This window comes from Pyrus communis, chromosome 5 (genome assembly GCF_963583255.1).
Source record: "Pyrus communis chromosome 5, drPyrComm1.1, whole genome shotgun sequence".
Classification (NCBI taxonomy): Eukaryota; Viridiplantae; Streptophyta; class Magnoliopsida; order Rosales; family Rosaceae; genus Pyrus; species Pyrus communis.
In genome coordinates this window covers 22,562,893-22,581,137 of record NC_084807.1, presented here as the reverse complement: position 1 = coordinate 22,581,137, position 18,245 = coordinate 22,562,893, and the positions used below count along the sequence as shown (strand labels likewise).

At 38.6% G+C, this 18,245-nt stretch overlaps 1 protein-coding gene and 1 pseudogene across 1 annotated transcript; both read left to right on the top strand.

The window, feature by feature from the left end:
• Nucleotides 1-12,721: 12,721 nt before the first annotated feature.
• On the top strand, nucleotides 12,722-16,410 carry LOC137735268 (uncharacterized). Its single transcript, XM_068474682.1, has 4 exons — nucleotides 12,722-13,077; nucleotides 13,747-15,147; nucleotides 15,320-15,506; nucleotides 15,629-16,410. Exons 2-4 carry the CDS (start codon nucleotides 13,822-13,824, stop codon nucleotides 16,240-16,242), a joined length of 2,127 nt encoding a protein of 708 aa, XP_068330783.1. The 5' UTR covers nucleotides 12,722-13,077; nucleotides 13,747-13,821; the 3' UTR covers nucleotides 16,243-16,410.
• Nucleotides 16,411-16,942: 532 nt separating this feature from the next.
• On the top strand, nucleotides 16,943-17,974 carry LOC137733425 (dirigent protein 10-like; annotated as a pseudogene).
• The last annotated feature ends 271 nt before the right edge of the window (nucleotides 17,975-18,245 follow it).

Below are 18,245 nucleotides of genomic sequence, written 5' to 3'. Positions count from 1 at the left end.
TCTATCTTGCAAAGTAGCAGCACTCGCGCAATCAAAAGATATCAGTTGTGTAGGAACCACAGAACACCCCTCCTTCAATACATTGAGGTGTGAATGAGAAGAATTGGTACCACTTGCCATCCCCGAATTCTCATAATATACCTTTGACCACCAACTTATGTAAGCACGGGTTACTGGACTACTCTTGAACTCGTCTTTTGCCGGCAGGGTGATAGAAGCATTTGTACATGCACGGGTACAAGACTCCCAATGCATATACACGGCTTGCAAGGAGTCTAATTGGTTTTTTTCCTTCAGCTTGCCTGGCACATGTTGGACAAAACCAAATTGCCTGCTGAAACGGTGGGGACTATACGGCTGAACAATGCATCGATCTTCTTGCCGCAAAGAAACATACCCTGAGCGAAGACTTACAAGGTAAGATAAGTCTGAGAAGCGAAGATGCGAATCGTCCATGATGCCTCGCCGCACCGAGCCAACTCTCGCCAGATAGTCCATCTTCAAGCCTTCGCAGCTTCTAAACAGTGCTTGCGCCTGGGAATCATCGAGGCTCTTCGAAGAAAGCACGCCAGAATGCTTCGTCATCAAAGGCCCTGACTTGTTTAGAGTTGAAGAAAAAAAATGAGTACCGAAGTACTCACCCAACCAACCATACACATAATGGTAGGGAAGAACCGCGGCACGATCTTCAGTGTTTGCTGAGTTCGAAACAACACTCAAGCCATTATAAATATTGGCCAAAACCGGGATAGCAAGACTGAAAGATTCACCTGCAGCCATCTTGCTAGCAACTTTGAAAACCCCAGGACGAACAAAGTTGACGTCGCCGATTGGAAAAACAAACTTACAAAGCCAACAAGCTAAGAAAGCAGCTAGGTAAGATTCTTCCACATGCTCTGATGCTATGCCAAGGTCCTCAAACGCTCTCAACTCGGCAGGGGAACGGCGCCTAGCTGAACCAATGGCACCAGATGGATATGAGTCTCCCTTTGGCTTAGTGGTTTTGTTGCAACTTCTTCTCTTCGAGGACTTCTTGTACCTTGTGTCCTCCCAATACCAGAAGCGGATCCATGAAGAAATCTTCACGCCTGATTTACTTCGAGCATCTTGGAAAAGCTTGTGATATGCCCAAAATAAACAGCGACAACTCGCAGGCAATCCTCGGTTATTGCAGAGAGAAAGTTCCTCCGCACTAGGAACGACCTCGTCATAAAACTTACCTTGGATTGGCAATCCCCCTATCTTGTGGAGATCCCAAAGTGAAATTGACATCTCTCCTTGAGCTGTATGAAGCGTGTTAGTCGCTGAACACCAATGCTCGAAGAACGCATGAAGGACAGAATGATGGAGATCATAACTAAACAAAGATGCGTACACGGCATGGTAAAGGCCCATGCTAGTAAGCACATGTTTAGATCGGCCCAAGACATCTTCAAGCCACTCCCAATAAGACTCATCAAAAACAGCTTCTCCGGTAGTCGACAAGGCATCATTCCAAGCCATAGCTCCGCTGCGGATGTGATCTCCGAGAAGCTTAAACGAAGCCGGATGACTGTCATGAGCATGGTGTGAAGGGTTCAAGATAAGAATCCCCGGTGAGCACGCCTCCCTCTTCGTATTTGATCGAACAAAGTTTGCCACCTTCCAAGATACTTCAGAAGACCACGACTTAATATGCATGGAGTTGTCTTTTGTAGGAAGAGCAAGCGCCTTAAGGCCAGTCAGTGGGGCGTAAATCTTCAGAGTTGTTCCCCTATCTTGCGAATCATTTTCCTTCGCAAGAATGGTAATGGTGTTGCTCTTAAAACATTTGAAAAATACCATGACCGCAAAAAAAAAAAAAAAAAAAAAAAAAAAAAAAAAAAAAACAGCCACAAAACTTGAACAGCAGGACAACAGACAGTGCAATGGTGTGCAGCGATGACGGTGCAGCAAGCAGCAACAAGAGGCACAACAACGTCACCACCGAGGAAAATTATGATCAAAAGGCACTACACAGCATAAACTCGCTGCAGTCTTTTGCATAACCCCACACGGTAAAAGTGACACACTGCAACAAGCTCCAAGCAGCAGCAAGAGGCACGGCAACGTCACTACCAAGGGAAGACTGTGACCAAAAGGCATTACACAGCAAAAATCCCTTTGCAATCTTTGCACAACACCACTCTTTCTACACCACCAATTTACGCGTTCCTGGGTTCTTCGTCGATTTGGCAGCCTCAGCCTTGCAGATCACCATATAAAAAAATTAATAAAAAAAAAAAATATATATATATATATATAATAAAAAAACAAAAAAAAAAAAAACACAAAAAAAAAAAAAAAAAAAAAAAAAATGCAAGAACAAAATATAAAAGACAAAAAAAATTTTAACGAGGTTCCTCCACAGTCAGTGTAACTGGAGTACGTCCTTGGAGCAGTAGGAGCTCACCCAATAATCCACTATCAACCAAATGGGAGTTTACAAAGTGTTGGTAATCTCACAGCCCAAATAACCCAATACACCCAAAAGCTCTCACACACCAAAGAAACAAATAGAGGAAGAAATATAATGAATAATTTCTTCTCTATACATATAGCTCAAAGCTATTACAAACAACAACTACTTTGGTAGATGATTACTAACCAAATGAAGCAGCAGCTTCTCTTCTCTATTTGCAGTTTTTTTTTTTTTCTCAGCAGAGTATTGAGCTCTCTCTTCTTCTCTATTTTCTCCAAAACCGAAATGAGCTATCTTCACTTTTTTTTCCTTTGCTTCAAAGGCTATTTAAACCAACGGATGTGGAAGAAAAAAACAAAAACACTTTCCTGTTTTTCCTCCCTAAAACAAGGAAAATGTTTCTCCTTTTCTTCCTTTATAATTTTTTTATAGCCAAAAGCATTTGCAATTGTTGTCTAGCTGAAAGCATAGCCAAGTTGGCCACTTTCCAACATAAAAAAAAAAAAAAAAAAAAAAAAAAAAAAAAAAAAACATTGGTGGATCAGCACCACCGAAGAAAAAAAAAAAAAAAAAAAAACTTTGGTGGATCAGCACCACCGAAGAAAAAAAAAAAAAAAAAAAAAAAAAAAAAAAAAAAACTTTGGTGGATCAGCACCACCGAAGGAGAAAAAAAAAAAAAAAAAAAAAAAAAAAAAACTTTGGTGGATCAGCACCACCGAAGGAGGAAAAAAAAAAAACTTAGTGATGTATATGTTTTATTTGTATTTAGCACAATACACTGAATAAAATAAAACATGTCCATTAATCTTCAAGAAATTACAAGCATGAAAAAAAAAAAAAAAAAAAAAAATACAAGATTGGAGCTTTCACAAAGGATGTTCACGTGAAGCCCCATTATTTGGCAAAACTCTCGGAGCGGAAGGCATCGGAGCGGGAGGCATCGAAGATAGAGCATTCGAGGCCTCAATACTTGGCCAAACACTGGAAGACCCAGGAAAAATGTGCCTCTGGAGGAAAGACGAAAACCTTTGACGGTCACTTTGAATCTGACCTTCAGACTCTTGTAGCTCATCAAGCTTCCTCTTCATGCCCGTCGAATAGTTGTTTGCAAGCACGTGCAAACTTCTATTCTCATACTTCAGCTGCTTGATCTCTTGCTTGAGACTTTCCACCTCTGCCATCAACGATTCAACCTGACGGGAGCGAGCAAGTAGGCGTTGGCCCATGTTGGACACAGAGCCTGCACACTGAACGCTGAGAGCGAGGGACTCTTGAACGGCCAACTCATCGGACCGTCCTGACAGCAGCCTACTATCTTTTGGAGTGAGGAGGTTCCTAGCTACTATTGTAGCTGTTGTGGTGTCCTGCATCACGGAGTCTTCACCTGTAAGAGGACCGTTAGAAGATAAAAAAGAAGGGCGCCATACATTACCTTGACCGGGTGCAACCGGATCGCTGCTGAGACTCAAATCTAAGCAAAGGTTCGATGAGTTAGTCATTTTTTTCAAAGGTGTTCAGAGAGAATGGGTGGATGAAGATAATTCTCAAAAGGCCGGAGACGATTTTCAAGAATGGGCAATTTTCAGAGTGTGTATGTTGGAGTGATCGATACCTCTGTAAAAAGCCAAGCGACACGACCACCGATTCAAAAATCCGGATTTTCCTGCGTGAAGTTCGGCAACGCGTTCGTGGCTTTTCAGAAAATGCGTTCAACTTTGTCAAAAGATATCTGACAAAGTCGAGAACACGTGGAGGCCATCATCGCAACTACACGTCTTTAGCCGACAAGCGCAAAGTTCGGCGACGCTTTCTCTGCTTTTCAGAAAACGCGTGCAACTTTGTCAAAAGTGGCGCTCGTTCAGAAATCGAAGAGGCGTCGTTCAGAAATCGAAGAGGCGTCGTTCAGATATCGAAGAGACGTTTGTCGACAAGGGTAAAAGAACGGTACCACCACTTGCTATTAAGAAATCCCTATATGTGTCGACCTTCGTCTTTTATGGCAAGGCAGACCTGAAGAAAATGCCCAACTCTTCCTCACCTCTGAGGGCGCACTCCCAGCAAAGCCTCTCGAAATACACAATTCTTCTTCTTCCTTTGAGAAAACCTATTCAACCTTTGAAGATACCAGATGCCTGGAGTACAGATGACCCAGGAGGAAACGATAGATTGAAGCATGTGCTGATTCATTCACCGCTTCTTCAAAAGCAAAGGTATCTCATATCATCAAGGGCGAAAGCAAAGGTATCTCATATCATGCTTTTTCCCTATCTTTTCCTTTGCCCTTGTTCTCACCTGCCAAGACAAGGACAGAGAAAGCAATATGTCGGAACCTCCACTCAAACCAGTTGCCACCAAGAAGTGAAGCACCATTTAAATGCAAAGGTTGCATTCAACTCCTGCATCGAAGGACAAATACTACAAGAGAAGATGCTAAACCTGCATAAGGAAATACCACTTCTGCAAAGGGGAGCAAGTAAGGCAAGTGAAAATGATACATCGAAGCATGTGGAGACAAGCACAACAAATATATGTGTTGATTCATTCGCTGCTTCTTCGAAAGCAAAGGTATCTCATATCATGCTTTTTCCCTGTCTTTTCCTTTGTCCTTGTTCTTACTCGCATGGCAAAGTGAAAGAAGCAATCAGCCGGCACTTGGAGTCAGTCTTCCGATCTGGAACCGACTACCTGGAATCTATTCCTGATTGCTTACCTAGTATTGCTCTCGAGTAGTCATCTTCAACGGTTGATACACTGCCAGAGAAGGGACAAGGAAACTTCAATCTTTCCGATTCGTATTCAATACGAATTGGAAAGATTGAACAAAGAAACAGGTCAGCACCTCCACTTCGTACTTGCCTGCCATATCCTGAAACCGCTCGTAGACCTTCGGGGGGAGACCAAAAGAATCCTGCTGCCCAGTTCAAGAGTAGCACAAAGGAAAATCAACGAGCGGAGGAGACCAGAAGAATCCTCCAGCCCAGTTCAAGATCAAGCCTCAATGGCCCTTGAAGAAATCACAAGTCCGATTCAAAATCAAGTGTTCACCACCCTTGAATCAAATTCAACTCCAGATAAAAGGAGTAAGTTCAGACCTTCGGAGGAGACCAAAAGAATCTTCCAGCCCAGTTCAAGATTAAGCTTGTGGAAAATCAACGATTGGAGGAAACCAGAAAATCTTCCAGTCGAACTCAAGATCAAGCCTCGATGGCCCTTGAAGAAATTTCCAGCTCAATTCAAGATCAAGCCTCGACGGCCCTTGGGTTGACATCTACATTAAGGGACTTCAAAACGCATCTTCTACACGTGACAAGCACATGTCTACGACGCGCCTTGAAGTGGGGGCATTTGTGGACATCGAAATTTCGGTGAAATGAATGTTGACCAATAATTAAAATTTCAACACTCACGTGTCACATAAATTTTACATGTAGCGTGTGACTCAATGAAAAATCGAAATAAATTGGAAAAGTCATCAAATAGGACACGTGTCATTACTTGGCAGAAATGATTTATTTCATCTGATTATTTAAATCCAAAAATCAAGTTTTGAAATTCTATAAATAGGAAGCCAAGGCATTCATTTAGAGGGGAGAAAGAAAGGAAGAAAGAGAGAAAGAAAGGAAGAAAGAAAGAAAGAAAGGAAGAAAGAAAGAAAGAAGGGAATTTACATCACACCAAAACCTTGAAGCCTTGAAACTCTAAAGCTCTCAAGCAAATCCCGAAGGATCAAGAAAACACTTTTCGTTCTTCGTCAAACCCTCCTTCAAGGTCAAGCCCCAACGGCCCTTGAAGAACTTCCGCCGACTCAAGATCAAGCCCCGATGGCCCCTTGAAGAAAGTGTTCATCATCCGTTCGTCCTAAGATCAAGCCCCAACGGCCCTTTGGATCAACAACCTCAACAAATCCACACATCCAATCAGTCTTCAAGATTAGGCCCAAAAGCCCTTGAAGATCCGCTCATCCATCAACCCTCAAGATCAAGCCCCGACGGCCTCTTGAAGAAATCCATACACTCAATCTTCAAGATTAGGCCCAAAAGCCCTTGAAGATCCGCTCATCCATCAACCCTCAAGATCAAGCTCCGACGGCCCCCTTGAAGAAATCCATACACCCAGTATTCAAGATCAAGCTCAAAAGCCCTCGAAGATCCGTTCATCAACTGTTCATCCCTAGATCAAGCCCCGACGGCCCTTTGGATCAACAACTCATCCACAAACCTACACCCTACGAAGATAGAATCAGAGGATCAAATTACAAAGAGATTGTAACCCCAAAATCATTAAACACAAAAAGATATTTTGTACACGGTATTCTTGTTTCTTGTTTCAGGAACTTTTCGTGTTTACAGGTCTTAAATCATTGATTACAAATTTTTAAAAATGAATTATAATATATTTTGCACAAAAAAAATATATTTTGAAAAACACGAATATGATATTTTGTTGTTATGGTAAGAGAAATAAAAGAAACATTAACAAAATAAAATAAAATAAAAAATTGAAAAGTGGGGGATCGGTATGAGAATAGCGACTCTTTTCTATTTCAGTCGCTATATTTTTAGCGATTATCCTTGAGTAGAATAGTTATCGAAGTACCGATCGTATCATTTTCTTTTTTTTTCTTTTTCAATTTAGGTCTTATATCATTGATTACAAATTTGTAAAAATGAATTATAATATATTTTGCACAAAAAAAAATATATTTTGAAAAACACGAATATGATAGTTTGTTGTTATGGTAAGAGAAATAAAAGAAACATTAACAAAATAAAATATAAAAAAAATTGAAACGGGAGGGATCAGTATGAAGATAGCGACTTTTTGCGAAATCAATCGCTATATTTTTAGCGATTATCCTTAAATAGAATAGTTATCAAAGTACCGATCGATTCACCTGTTCAATTCTTTACATTCTATTCACATTTGTGCATACCGGAATTCGAAATTAATATTTATTTATCTATATATAAAGCCAATAGAAAAGGTAAATAGTGATTTTGATGTCACCAAGCTTCAACAAAAATATTTGGACAAAAATATCCCCAATACAAAAAACTTCAAAAGCATCCCAAAATAATGCATCAAACTATCAAACATAAAGCCAATGGAAAAGGTGAATAGTGATTTTGGTGTCACCAAGCTTGAACAAAAATAATTGGACAAAAATGTCCCCAAGACAAAAAACTTCAAGGGCATTCCAAAATAATACATCAAATAAGACAGGGGCATTTTCATCATTTTAACAATATTTTTGTAATAATTAATTTTTTGTGGTTTTTTTTAATTAGTACCTCATAGTAGACTAACAATAATGTGATTCAACTCTATTTTTAAACACGTTCAAAACATCTTAAGAGGCGTATAATGCCGGTTATAAAAAAAAAGTCATTTACACGTGGATAATAATGTAATTAAATTAGTTGTCAAATGATTTTTTTTTTTTAACAAACGATATTATCTACACTAAGGGAGAGAGGGTGGGCTTAGTAATAATGTGATTCAAACAGTTTTTTTTATTAAATATTATTTTCTCTATTTTTAAACACGTTCAAAACATCTTAAGAGGCGTGTAATGCCGGTTATAAAAAAGGTCATTCGCATGCCGATAATAATGTGATTAAATTAGTTGTCAAATGATTGTTTTTTTTTTAACAAACAATATTATCTACACTAAGGGGAAGGGGCTGAGTTTAGCCTCACAGTGAGTTAGTAATAATGTGATTCAATCAACTATTTATTAAATATTATTTTCTCTATTTTTAATTTAAATTTTATAGAGACCGATTTTATTATGTGAATTCAACTACTTGAATTGGTTTATGAGGAGTTTCTTCTAGCATGATTTAAGATTATTCATTTACTTCAAATATTTGACTTTCCTTTTGTCAATTTATGCATATAAATACATTTAAAACGTGTAAGTCGCCCGTAACATGCCTTGATTCAAAAAATATCTTCTGCATGCACGTGAGCGTGTGCATGAAGGCTAGTAATATAGAAAATGATTACTCTTTTTCGACATTACAAATCACTATGAACATGGTATGAATGTTGGCTATATACATATTACAACCAACGTGACCCTCATTTCAACTGCCGTTTATATGGTTACCACCAGATAATCGGCGGTTGGGTGCAACCGCGTATCTGACGGCGGCCGACTTCATTGTATTTTGGCCAATGTTGTTAATGCATCTTACTTGCATGACCAACAAAGATCAATTAAGTAAATACAAATACACAGCATGTGTAGCATGATTGCATTTGGAATTAAGGCAAATGGTACAAAGATTTTGCGGTATACTTGCCACAATGTAACTTATAATTCGAGTATCACGAACGGCCACTTTTAGAAGTTCAAATGTTTTTAAAATCTCAAAATTTTATTAAATAATATGATAAGATGATTCGAACACAATCTAAAAATTGTTTAAATAGTCTCAATAACTGCCAAAGAAAAATAAAGCGAAAAATTACCAAATTCCCAAGAAAAACCCTTTAAAACTCAAAATCAATCTTTAACCTACTAAATGATAATAAAATGGCAAAAATAATCTTTATTGTCAAAAGCTGCAACTTGGAATCGCTTCATCGTTTTATTTCCTTCGCACAGCTATTTTCGGCCTAAATTTAATACTGAAAATTCAAATACCATTATTCATGTCGGAATTTAGTTTGTTGGTCTGTTTCTCCAATCTCATGTCAATATTTCGAAGATTCTAACACTAATCAAGTAAAAAAATTATTTCGCACAAGCAAATAGTTAGACAAACAAATTTTCCCCACACAAATCATAGTCTCTTAAAACCCTTGGACCTAGGGCTGGGCATGGGCCGGACCTAATTTTGAAGAAACCGGACCGGACCGGAGTTTAAAAGAAACAGGCTGGGTACATCATATTTCATTACAGGAATCAGACTGAATCCGACCCGTTACAAACGGGCCGATCCGGGCTGCGTCCACGAGTCCTTGGGTGATAGGTTATCATTCAATCTCGGCCGTTCATTATAATTAGAAACGGGTCGGTCTGGGTACCCGTTTTTCAAAGTATTTGGACTCGGCCCGCCCCGTTTGTTCTCTAAAATATTAGGAACCGGCCTGTACCCGCCCCGAACCGTGATTACCTGCCTCGACCCGCGGTTCCTATACTCGTTTGCCCATCCCTACTTGGACCAACTCGTAAGTGGCTATCTACCACATTGATGAAAATGAGTGTTACCCTTGCACCATGACATGAGTTCTGTCAGCTCCCTAACCTAACATCTAATCTAACAAATCTATCATTTGACAAAAAAAAAAAAAAAAAAAAAAAACCCTTGGACCAACTCCAATGGTTGGGTTAAAACTCAAAAGTTAAGTTTTAAACTCACCTAAAACTTATTTGGCTAAAAAAAAGGGTTTTTGGTTAAAACTTAATTTTGGCTAAATTTAGCCCAAAAAATGAGCCAAAGTTAGTTGTGGGACTACGTTGCTGACGTTGTCAGTCACTTGCGGAAAGATCAACGATTATTTTGTTTTAATCGGATGTTCACGTGGTTGGACGGTTGATATGATTCTCCAATCTTACGTCAACATTTTGAAGTATTCTACACACTAATCATAGTAAAAATGTTATTTCACACAATCACATAGTTAAACAAACAAATTTGCTCTACACAAATCACATGGTATCTTAAAACCCTTAGAATAGTTTCTTCAACGAGAAAGAAATTTAAGATGTAAACATAAAATAGCAAAAGAAAAAAGTTGAAATAAGGATGGATCTGACATGCACACATTGAAGCATGTTGTCCTAATCTTAAGCCTCTTAAGTATTTGCTTTATGTGAGAATATATATCAAAAGAAAAGCAAAAGCACAACAAATATTGTTGAGAGCAAAAGCCATTGGAGTCACTTAGTTGTCAATAGTTTCAAAGGAAAACTAATGAAAATGATTTGAAAACTTTGAGTTTTAATGATAAGGACAAAATAAAGAATAAAGTGAATAGTACTACGATTAACTTTTTAGTGTAAAAATATGATTTTTTTGTTAAAATAAATAGTACCGTGAATTTTTTGTTAAAACTCTCTATTTTCAATAGGACATATTCCTTTGCATTTCCAAACAAGATCAAGGGGCAGGCATATCATCATGGAAATGGAAAACGTGACTTGGTTTTTGTGGTGTTCTCTACTTTTGATAAAGAAACCAACTTTTTTCCATGAGAGGTGATGGTTATCAATGATATGGCCGTCCACTATCTCTCACATTTTGCCCTTTTTTTATTTTTTTATGAAAAAAAAGTGTTTGGGCTCACCACTCACCTGACAACTAAGTTAGTGCAAATGATACAATTGAATTGTTGAGAATTACTACAGGGTTGTTTAGTGGTTGATATAAATTTTATGTTCGTGTTCTTCACGGCTCATCTTGAATTCGATTTTTAATGCTGTTGAACCACATGATGTTTTCTAAGAAATGCCAAAATATCTATATGAGTCTTTCCGATTTTCGAAAAGATAGATTGTTGTGCTTCATCATTAGCTAGTCCTTTTTTTTTTTTTTTTTAATTTTTTTTTTAAGAAAAAAAGAAAAATTTGTTGAGTGGAGTAAATTTTATATTTCGGTAATATGTGTAGCTTAATTTTGGGTATACTAGGTGTATGTTGTGTTTACTTCTTTATTTTTTATATTGCTCGAGCACACCTATGGATGTTCACTTCATCTCTAATTGATTCAACTTTTGACATCAATAAAGTGAAAACTTGGACATCTATGCCAAAATCATTGATTTAAGATTCTATTTCCACTTCATTTTTCTCTTTCTTTGTATGTGAAATAATTCCAATTTCTTGTTACACATATATGAACAATGTTTCATTCCCTTGAACATAGTCGGGTTTTTAGTTTCGATACTTTATACTTACAACAAGATTTCGACTATTTACAAGATATTTTTAATAGAAAAAAACCCTTGATAATCCGATATGACGATACAACTACCAAGCCGCAATACACCTAAAAGATGGCTCGAGGAAATCAAAATTAGTAGAGATTCAAAACTTGTACGAGACATATCGCAATTTGAAACGTATATCCACCCTTAAATAAACATCTGATTTGATCTAAGCAAAGTTTAACCTCACTTTATCATGAAGTTGACCTAAAATTGTACGTTATGAGGTTATATAATGTAGGTAGCCAATTGTATGAGATGGTGGTCCAATGGTAAATGATCGGATTACGAAGCTTTCTTGAAACTAAAAACTAGAGGTTTCAGGTTCGAAACCTGCTGCTGATGTGGAAGCTAGACTTGGGGCCAGGAGGAGGCTGAAATGCCTCTGTGAGTTTTTCCGGCCCCAGAAAGGGGTGGATAACCGTGATTTGCCACCAGTTGTCCCACTTTAAAAAAAAAAAATTGTACATTTTGAAGTATATATAACGTAGTATGCAACGTTGAAGTACATGCAACGAAGACGTAAAATTAATAATAATCCAAATCAGTCACACCACACGTTGCTATATGAGCAAACTGTAACATATATTGACGTGTGATAGCTTGAAACGCCGTCATTTTTACGTTCCATTTACATGCAAGTCTCTCTTGCCATTTTGGATCAACAGTCGACTTGCAAACAGTCTGATGGGAGCAAAGATTATGTGGACAAAAATCTTGTTCTACAATCCAGCAAGCAGGCCCAAACTATAAACCTCATAAACCCAACCCACTTTTCTCAGGCTCCAAAAACCCAGGAAACATCCAAGACCTAGTAAAAGTCAAAAAGTCAAATCATGATCTCCCAATGCACATTGAATCGGACATTCCAAATGCACACACCCCAACATTCCTCTATTTCCACTCCCAACCGAATCTTTTTCCTGAGGATCTAGAGATCCCGTGATCGTGATCGTTTATCGTATATCGTAAAGTCAGAAATTATTATAAATTTAAAATTTAAAATTATATATAAATAGTACATAATGAAGACTAATTGGACGATATATGATGAATGATCACGATTACAGAATTCTCATGATCCTAGAAAAAGGATTCGGCAAAGTTCATTTTCCACTCCCAAATCCCCTTCCATGCCTGTACTAATCAAAAATCGGAAAGCTCCAATCAAATCCCCCATTAAATAACCATATCTTTCTGGCGGGAGTTACGCAAGCAAAGACAATTAAATAATTCGGGGTATATTTCCAAAAACGACGGAACAAATACAATAAAACGACCCGCACCAAAACGCCAAGCAACGCCACCTTTGTATTGTCTCTCTGTTTTCTTTATTTTTTGCTTCTCACCTTCCCAATCATTTCTTCATTTTTTTCTCATCGGATCCAATTTTTTCTTCAGAACCCAGGAATTAAACCCAAAACCCATTTTTCAGATTTGATTTCTTATCCACTTCAGTGCCCAAATAAGCAAAAACTGTTTTATTTTTCGATTTTTGACTTAAATATATATATTTTGTTGAGATTTGCGGGTATAACTCTTGAGTCATTTTCTTGGGTTGATTTATATAAAAGCCAGTGTGTGATTGATGAGATTGTTAATTTATTAAATTGTAATCTAAAAATGAAGGGAGAGTTGTGTCAAGATTGTTGGTTTTGGTGGAGGAATTAAACTATGGTGGCCTGACCAATATTAGAAAGGTAACCCTTTGACTCTTTGAGCCTTTTATTAATTCACGAATTTTAATTTTCTTTGTTTTCTTTGTTCTTTAGTTCATAGAGCAATTCATAATTCTATTGGCTTTTGATTCTTGCTTGCTTGTGCTTTTGTTAATGATGGGTTTTTTTTTTTTTTTTTTTTTTTTTTTTTTTTTTTTTTTTTCGAGCGATATTTTAATCTAATCTAAATTTGCGGGAGGGAGATTCGAACTGAGTACATAAAGAGGAAGCATATTGCTATAACCAACTTAACTACGACCGGTTTTGCAATGATTTTGTTTCAATGAAGTTGATGTTCTTGGAGTAGTTAGGATGATCATATCATATGATGGCAGTGTGGGTTTTTTGTGGTTTAAAGGTCTGAAATTGTTTTTTTTCCGGTAATATTAATTTGTGTTTAATTTACTTAAATTCTTGTTTCGTTTGTTGTTGTTTCATTGATTGCTTAACAAAAGAAGTTGTGGTAATAACTTGGTTTCTACTTCAAACTTCAGTGTTCTGTATCTACTAGGTTTCTAGGAACAAAAAAAATTTATGATCATTCGGATGCTCATTCGGGTTCACTGAATCCTTATCTGTTTGTTGTTCTTTGGATTTTCGCGTTGTATTCTTTTCGCTTGTTGACGAAGAGCATTCTCCCATTTTCTGCAGGTACATTCCTGCATTTTGTAGAAAGTAAAGTGTACACAGTGCCTGTATAGATTATATCAAGAACACTTTGCAGGAATGGAAGCTACACCTACACCAAGTGTTATAGCAAAACTGATGGGTCTTGATAACTCGCCACCTCAGGTGCCTGTCCAAAAACAAAGAAGAGTGCTGTCTGAGAATTACCTACGCAGAGTTGCTTCCATTGGTGCCAGAGAGTCTCGCCATTCATTCAGGTTGAGAGTACCTGAAGTGACGGATTATGGGGGAAGTTTTTTGATCGGCGAGCATCTGCATAATCCGCAAGTTTCCCCTTCAACATGTACTTCTGGCAGTGGAAATGTTTCCCCTTCAACAAGTTTCCCCTGCAAGCTACAAAATGCCACTTTACTTGAAACAATTGAGAATGGAATTGTCAGAGAATCCCTTGGAGAAGTTGGACTCATAAATTTAGATGATTTTTCAAGATCGCAATTGGGGTCAAACAAAGAAGGATGCATTCCCGGTAGTAGAATTGTTGTTTTGAAACCGAAGCATGGAAAGGACGAGAATTCTGCGAGATGTTTCCCTTCTTTGAGTTCCCTTGATGTTTCTCATTCCAGTGATCGAAAGTGCGCGGGGTTTTCTAGTCATAGTAGCGGGAAAATACATGTTGAAGTAAAAGAAAGAAAGAACTTGGCATTTGACATGGAACCAGTAAGCTTAAGGTCTACAGTTTTGAGGGAAATATTGGGGAAGCTAACTGAAAATACAAGTTGCAACAAAGCCAACATTGATACAAAGGTCTCACAGTTAGGATCCAGAGGTGGCGACTCAGTTGCAATGAAAACTGAATCGATAAGGTTTTCCTTGTCTTATTCAGATGGGTCATATGGATCCCAGGAAGCCAAAAAGCAACTCTCAAAACGACGGAAGATGACTAATAAGCTGGAAGAATCAGGAATGGCTTGTAAAGGCGCTACCCTCGGGAATTCGCTTGCCATGTCTGCCCATGAAACAGGCTCAAGAACATTGGATCACAAGCTTTTTAGGCATCTTCAACCAAAAAGAAAGCTCGTACGGGTTGACCTGAAAGACCTAGACCTCAGTAAGTTTAGAACACAGCAAGATAAATATGCAGCTCTTTGCAATGAATGGAGTTTCAAGCCAAAAGGGTCTATTAATTTGGGGCAGTACAAATCAAGGGAGTACAAATTCAACCAGAATGATGGCTTCGGCCCTGTAAAGTTGAGATCCAACTGTAAGAAACTCCAATCTTATCCTAGCCTAGGATTAAAAGGTGTTCAAACCGTGGGAAAGACTCCCTGGAATTTCAAGAAGCGGCAATCTGGACGCAGAACCTGCATCTTTGTAGACAAAAATGACGATTCTTCCAGTCATGGAACAGATACTTCAGTTCAGCAGGTTTTTTCTTTCTTTAGAAGACAGATAGTCTTTCTGTATATGGTTTGTTTATTTTTATATCAGTTTACTGTGAAAACGCTTATTAATTGTTGTTTGGTTATTCATGTTATTTCAAGATTTACTATTGCAATGTCACCCTGTGACACTTTTCTAAATTGTTGTGGAACTGCAGGAAACATCCACCGAATGCTACAAAGAAAGTCCATTTCTTTTGCACTGCTCCACCACAGAGTCAGACTCCATGACGAGCTTGGAGGACGCTTATCAGCCTAGTCCAGTTTCAGTTCTGGAACCACTATATAGTGGAGAGCGATCGCCTACACCAGAATTCCTGCAAAGTATGAGTGTTGATATCACTGGTGAGTTGACTATAATTTTGAAGATAGTAACCCAATTTTATTTTTTGTTCACGCTTTTGATTATTTCTTTTTCAATTTATTCATGCTAAATTTGTGTATGCAACTTGCATTTTTGAAATCAGACTACTCTGACGCATACTCGGAAGGATATGGAATGATTGTTTCAAGTGATGATGGTTGTGATACTAATGAAGGATCTGCAAGCAGTTGCAGAGAAAATGAAGATTCAATGAGATTGTTAAGAGTTGAAGAAAGCAGAGACTATTCCTACCTTGTTAATGTGTTATCGGAGATAGGTTTTTATGTTAGGAGCTCGGTAATGGACTTAGGTACCTGGTGCCCTCCAGAATGGCCAGTAAGCATTTCTGTATTTGAGACCCTGGAGAAGAAGTTTGGCAATCAGGCTTCATGGAAAAGGTCGGACAGGAGGCTTTTGTTTGACCGTATAAATGCAGGGCTGATGGAGATTTTCGAGCCTTGTCTGGGTGTTCCCATGTGGACAAAGCCCGTGTCTAGAAGGATTAGATCCACGACAAGTGAGGAGATGATAGAGGAAGATCTGTGGATGTTGCTTGTTAGCCAAGAGAAGGAAACAGGAAGGGACTCCACCGAAAAGGTGCTAGGAAGGGAGATTGAGTTAGATTTAGGAGATGATATTGATGGTATTGGTAGAGAAATTGAGAGATTTTTGTTCGATAAGCTCGTAGCAGAGTTTGTTAGCTTGGAGAGTTTGTAAGAAACTAGTGATTGTTGTCTTGGTAGAGTAATTTTGTGAACTGGTTAGACAAAGGTACTTTTATGTAGATGTGGCCACAGTTTTGATCAAGTGATAGGGTTTGCAAATGATATATGTATAGACTCAATTTTTATACATGATAAATGAAATTCAGATGTGTTGGAATTTGATGTTTTCCCTCTAATTACATTTGTTTTTAGAGGGATGGAATCGTGGAATCGTTAAACGAAAACCAGGAAGGAAGCGTAAGGACACAAACAAAATCGTAGTACATTGTGATTTTGTGTGGAAGAATTTGATGATCATACTGATAGCTCTGTATATAATTATAGACGACTTCATGAAAGTCCGAGGAGTACTTGTTCATCCTCCTTTAAGAATCGACATTAGAAGCCGATTTCCTGGAAATATCAAACGATAATCCGAGCCTTGTGAAGGCTAGGATCTTTTGTTAGGTGACCTAAACCTCTGTGGCCTTATCCAAATCCTTCCTCTTTTGGAGTCAAACTTTACTTTAGCAGCCTAACCAAAACACTTATTAGGAAAGATTAGCACTAACTCCATTTGAACAACTCCTTTCAGAAGCTCAATCTATACATATACCACATCCACACAGACACAAACATCCCTTCAATCCTTGAATCGAGACCCGAAAGAAAAACAATTTCGACTCCCATATTTTATTCCCCTCTCAAATAACATGGAAGCTCACAAAATTTTCTCTCTCTCTCTGCCAAGGCCACTGCCGACCTCCTATTTCTTACTCTCACCATTTTCTCTGCTGCTTCAGCGCGAATTCTCGAGGACGAGCCACAAGTTCCGGTAGTTCCCCCAATGGTGTCCGACATGTTTGATACACCTGTCACAAATGCTGCACTAGCTACACCTGCAGCAGCTACTAGTACTGCAACAATTGCAAATGCTGCCGACCACCCTGCCTTGATCTTCTTTGTGCACGACATCCTCGGAGGATCAAACCCCACTGCCCGAGCCATCACAGGGATAGTCAACAACCCTGCAGTCAACGGTCAATTCCCATTTGCCAAGCCCAGCGGGGCAATTCTACCATTCAACAACGGAGTACCCCAGAACAACAACAACGGCGGTCTCATAAACAACAATAACATCCCATTTCTCACAGGGCTTAGTGGAACAACACCAAACGTCGGACAAAACAGCAACAGAAATGGTGGTGGGTTTGGAAACTTTCCGATAAATGGTGGGCAGCTCCTGCCAGGCTCCTCCGCGCTCCAAAATCTCATGTTCGGAACAATGAGTGTATTTGATGACGAGTTGACTGAAGGGCATGAGCTTAGCTCTGGCTTGGTTGGCAAGGCACAAGGTTTTTATGTAGTGAGCTCTGGGGACGGTACTAGTCAGACTATGGCTTTCACTGCTATGTTCCAAAGTGGGAGTTACACTGACACTCTTAGCTTCTTTGGGGTTCACCGTACAGCTGTGTCAGAGTCTCACTTGGCCATTATGGGTGGCACCGGAAAGTATGTCAATGCTAAAGGTTTTGCGTTGGTTAAGACCTTCCCGGCTTCCAATCAGCAAACTCATGGGGCGGAGACGCTGTTGGAGTTCACTGTTTATGTCACTTACTGATTGTACGTGTGATTGAGAGCATTTGTGTTTCAAGTTTGTTTGCAAGGTCTGCAGAAAGAGCGATCAAGTTTGCTGATGCAGGCTTTTTGAAGAAAGATTTGTTTGTATTCTATTGCTCGTTATTTTAGAGAAATGAAATGGTTACAATTTATTTTCAGTAACAGTGCGCAAATTGAAATTTCTGAACCTAACACACGATTGCAAGTTTATATCCTAACTTCTTTTCGAATGGAAAATCAGTTCACGTGGAGTGCAAAATCAGTCCATATGAGCAATACGCGTATACAATCTGAGTAATTGTTCTAGGAGAGTAAAAGCATACAGGGCATCTCCTACAAACGTTACTACAATGGTGCATATTGTTATGAAAACGGAGAACTGATTAGCACGGTCTA

What these genes read in the sequence shown, in the direction of transcription:
- LOC137735268 (XM_068474682.1), top strand. Translation starts at nt 13,822, where the DNA reads ATGGAAGCTACACCTACACCAAGTGTTATAGCAAAACTGATGGGTCTT. An exon ending in CAGATACTTCAGTTCAGCAG is followed by an intron (nt 15,148 to 15,319) that starts GTTTTTTCTTTC and finishes GTGGAACTGCAG; the next exon opens with GAAACATCCACCGAATGCTA. An exon ending in TATGAGTGTTGATATCACTG is followed by an intron (nt 15,507 to 15,628) that starts GTGAGTTGACTA and finishes TTTTGAAATCAG; the next exon opens with ACTACTCTGACGCATACTCG.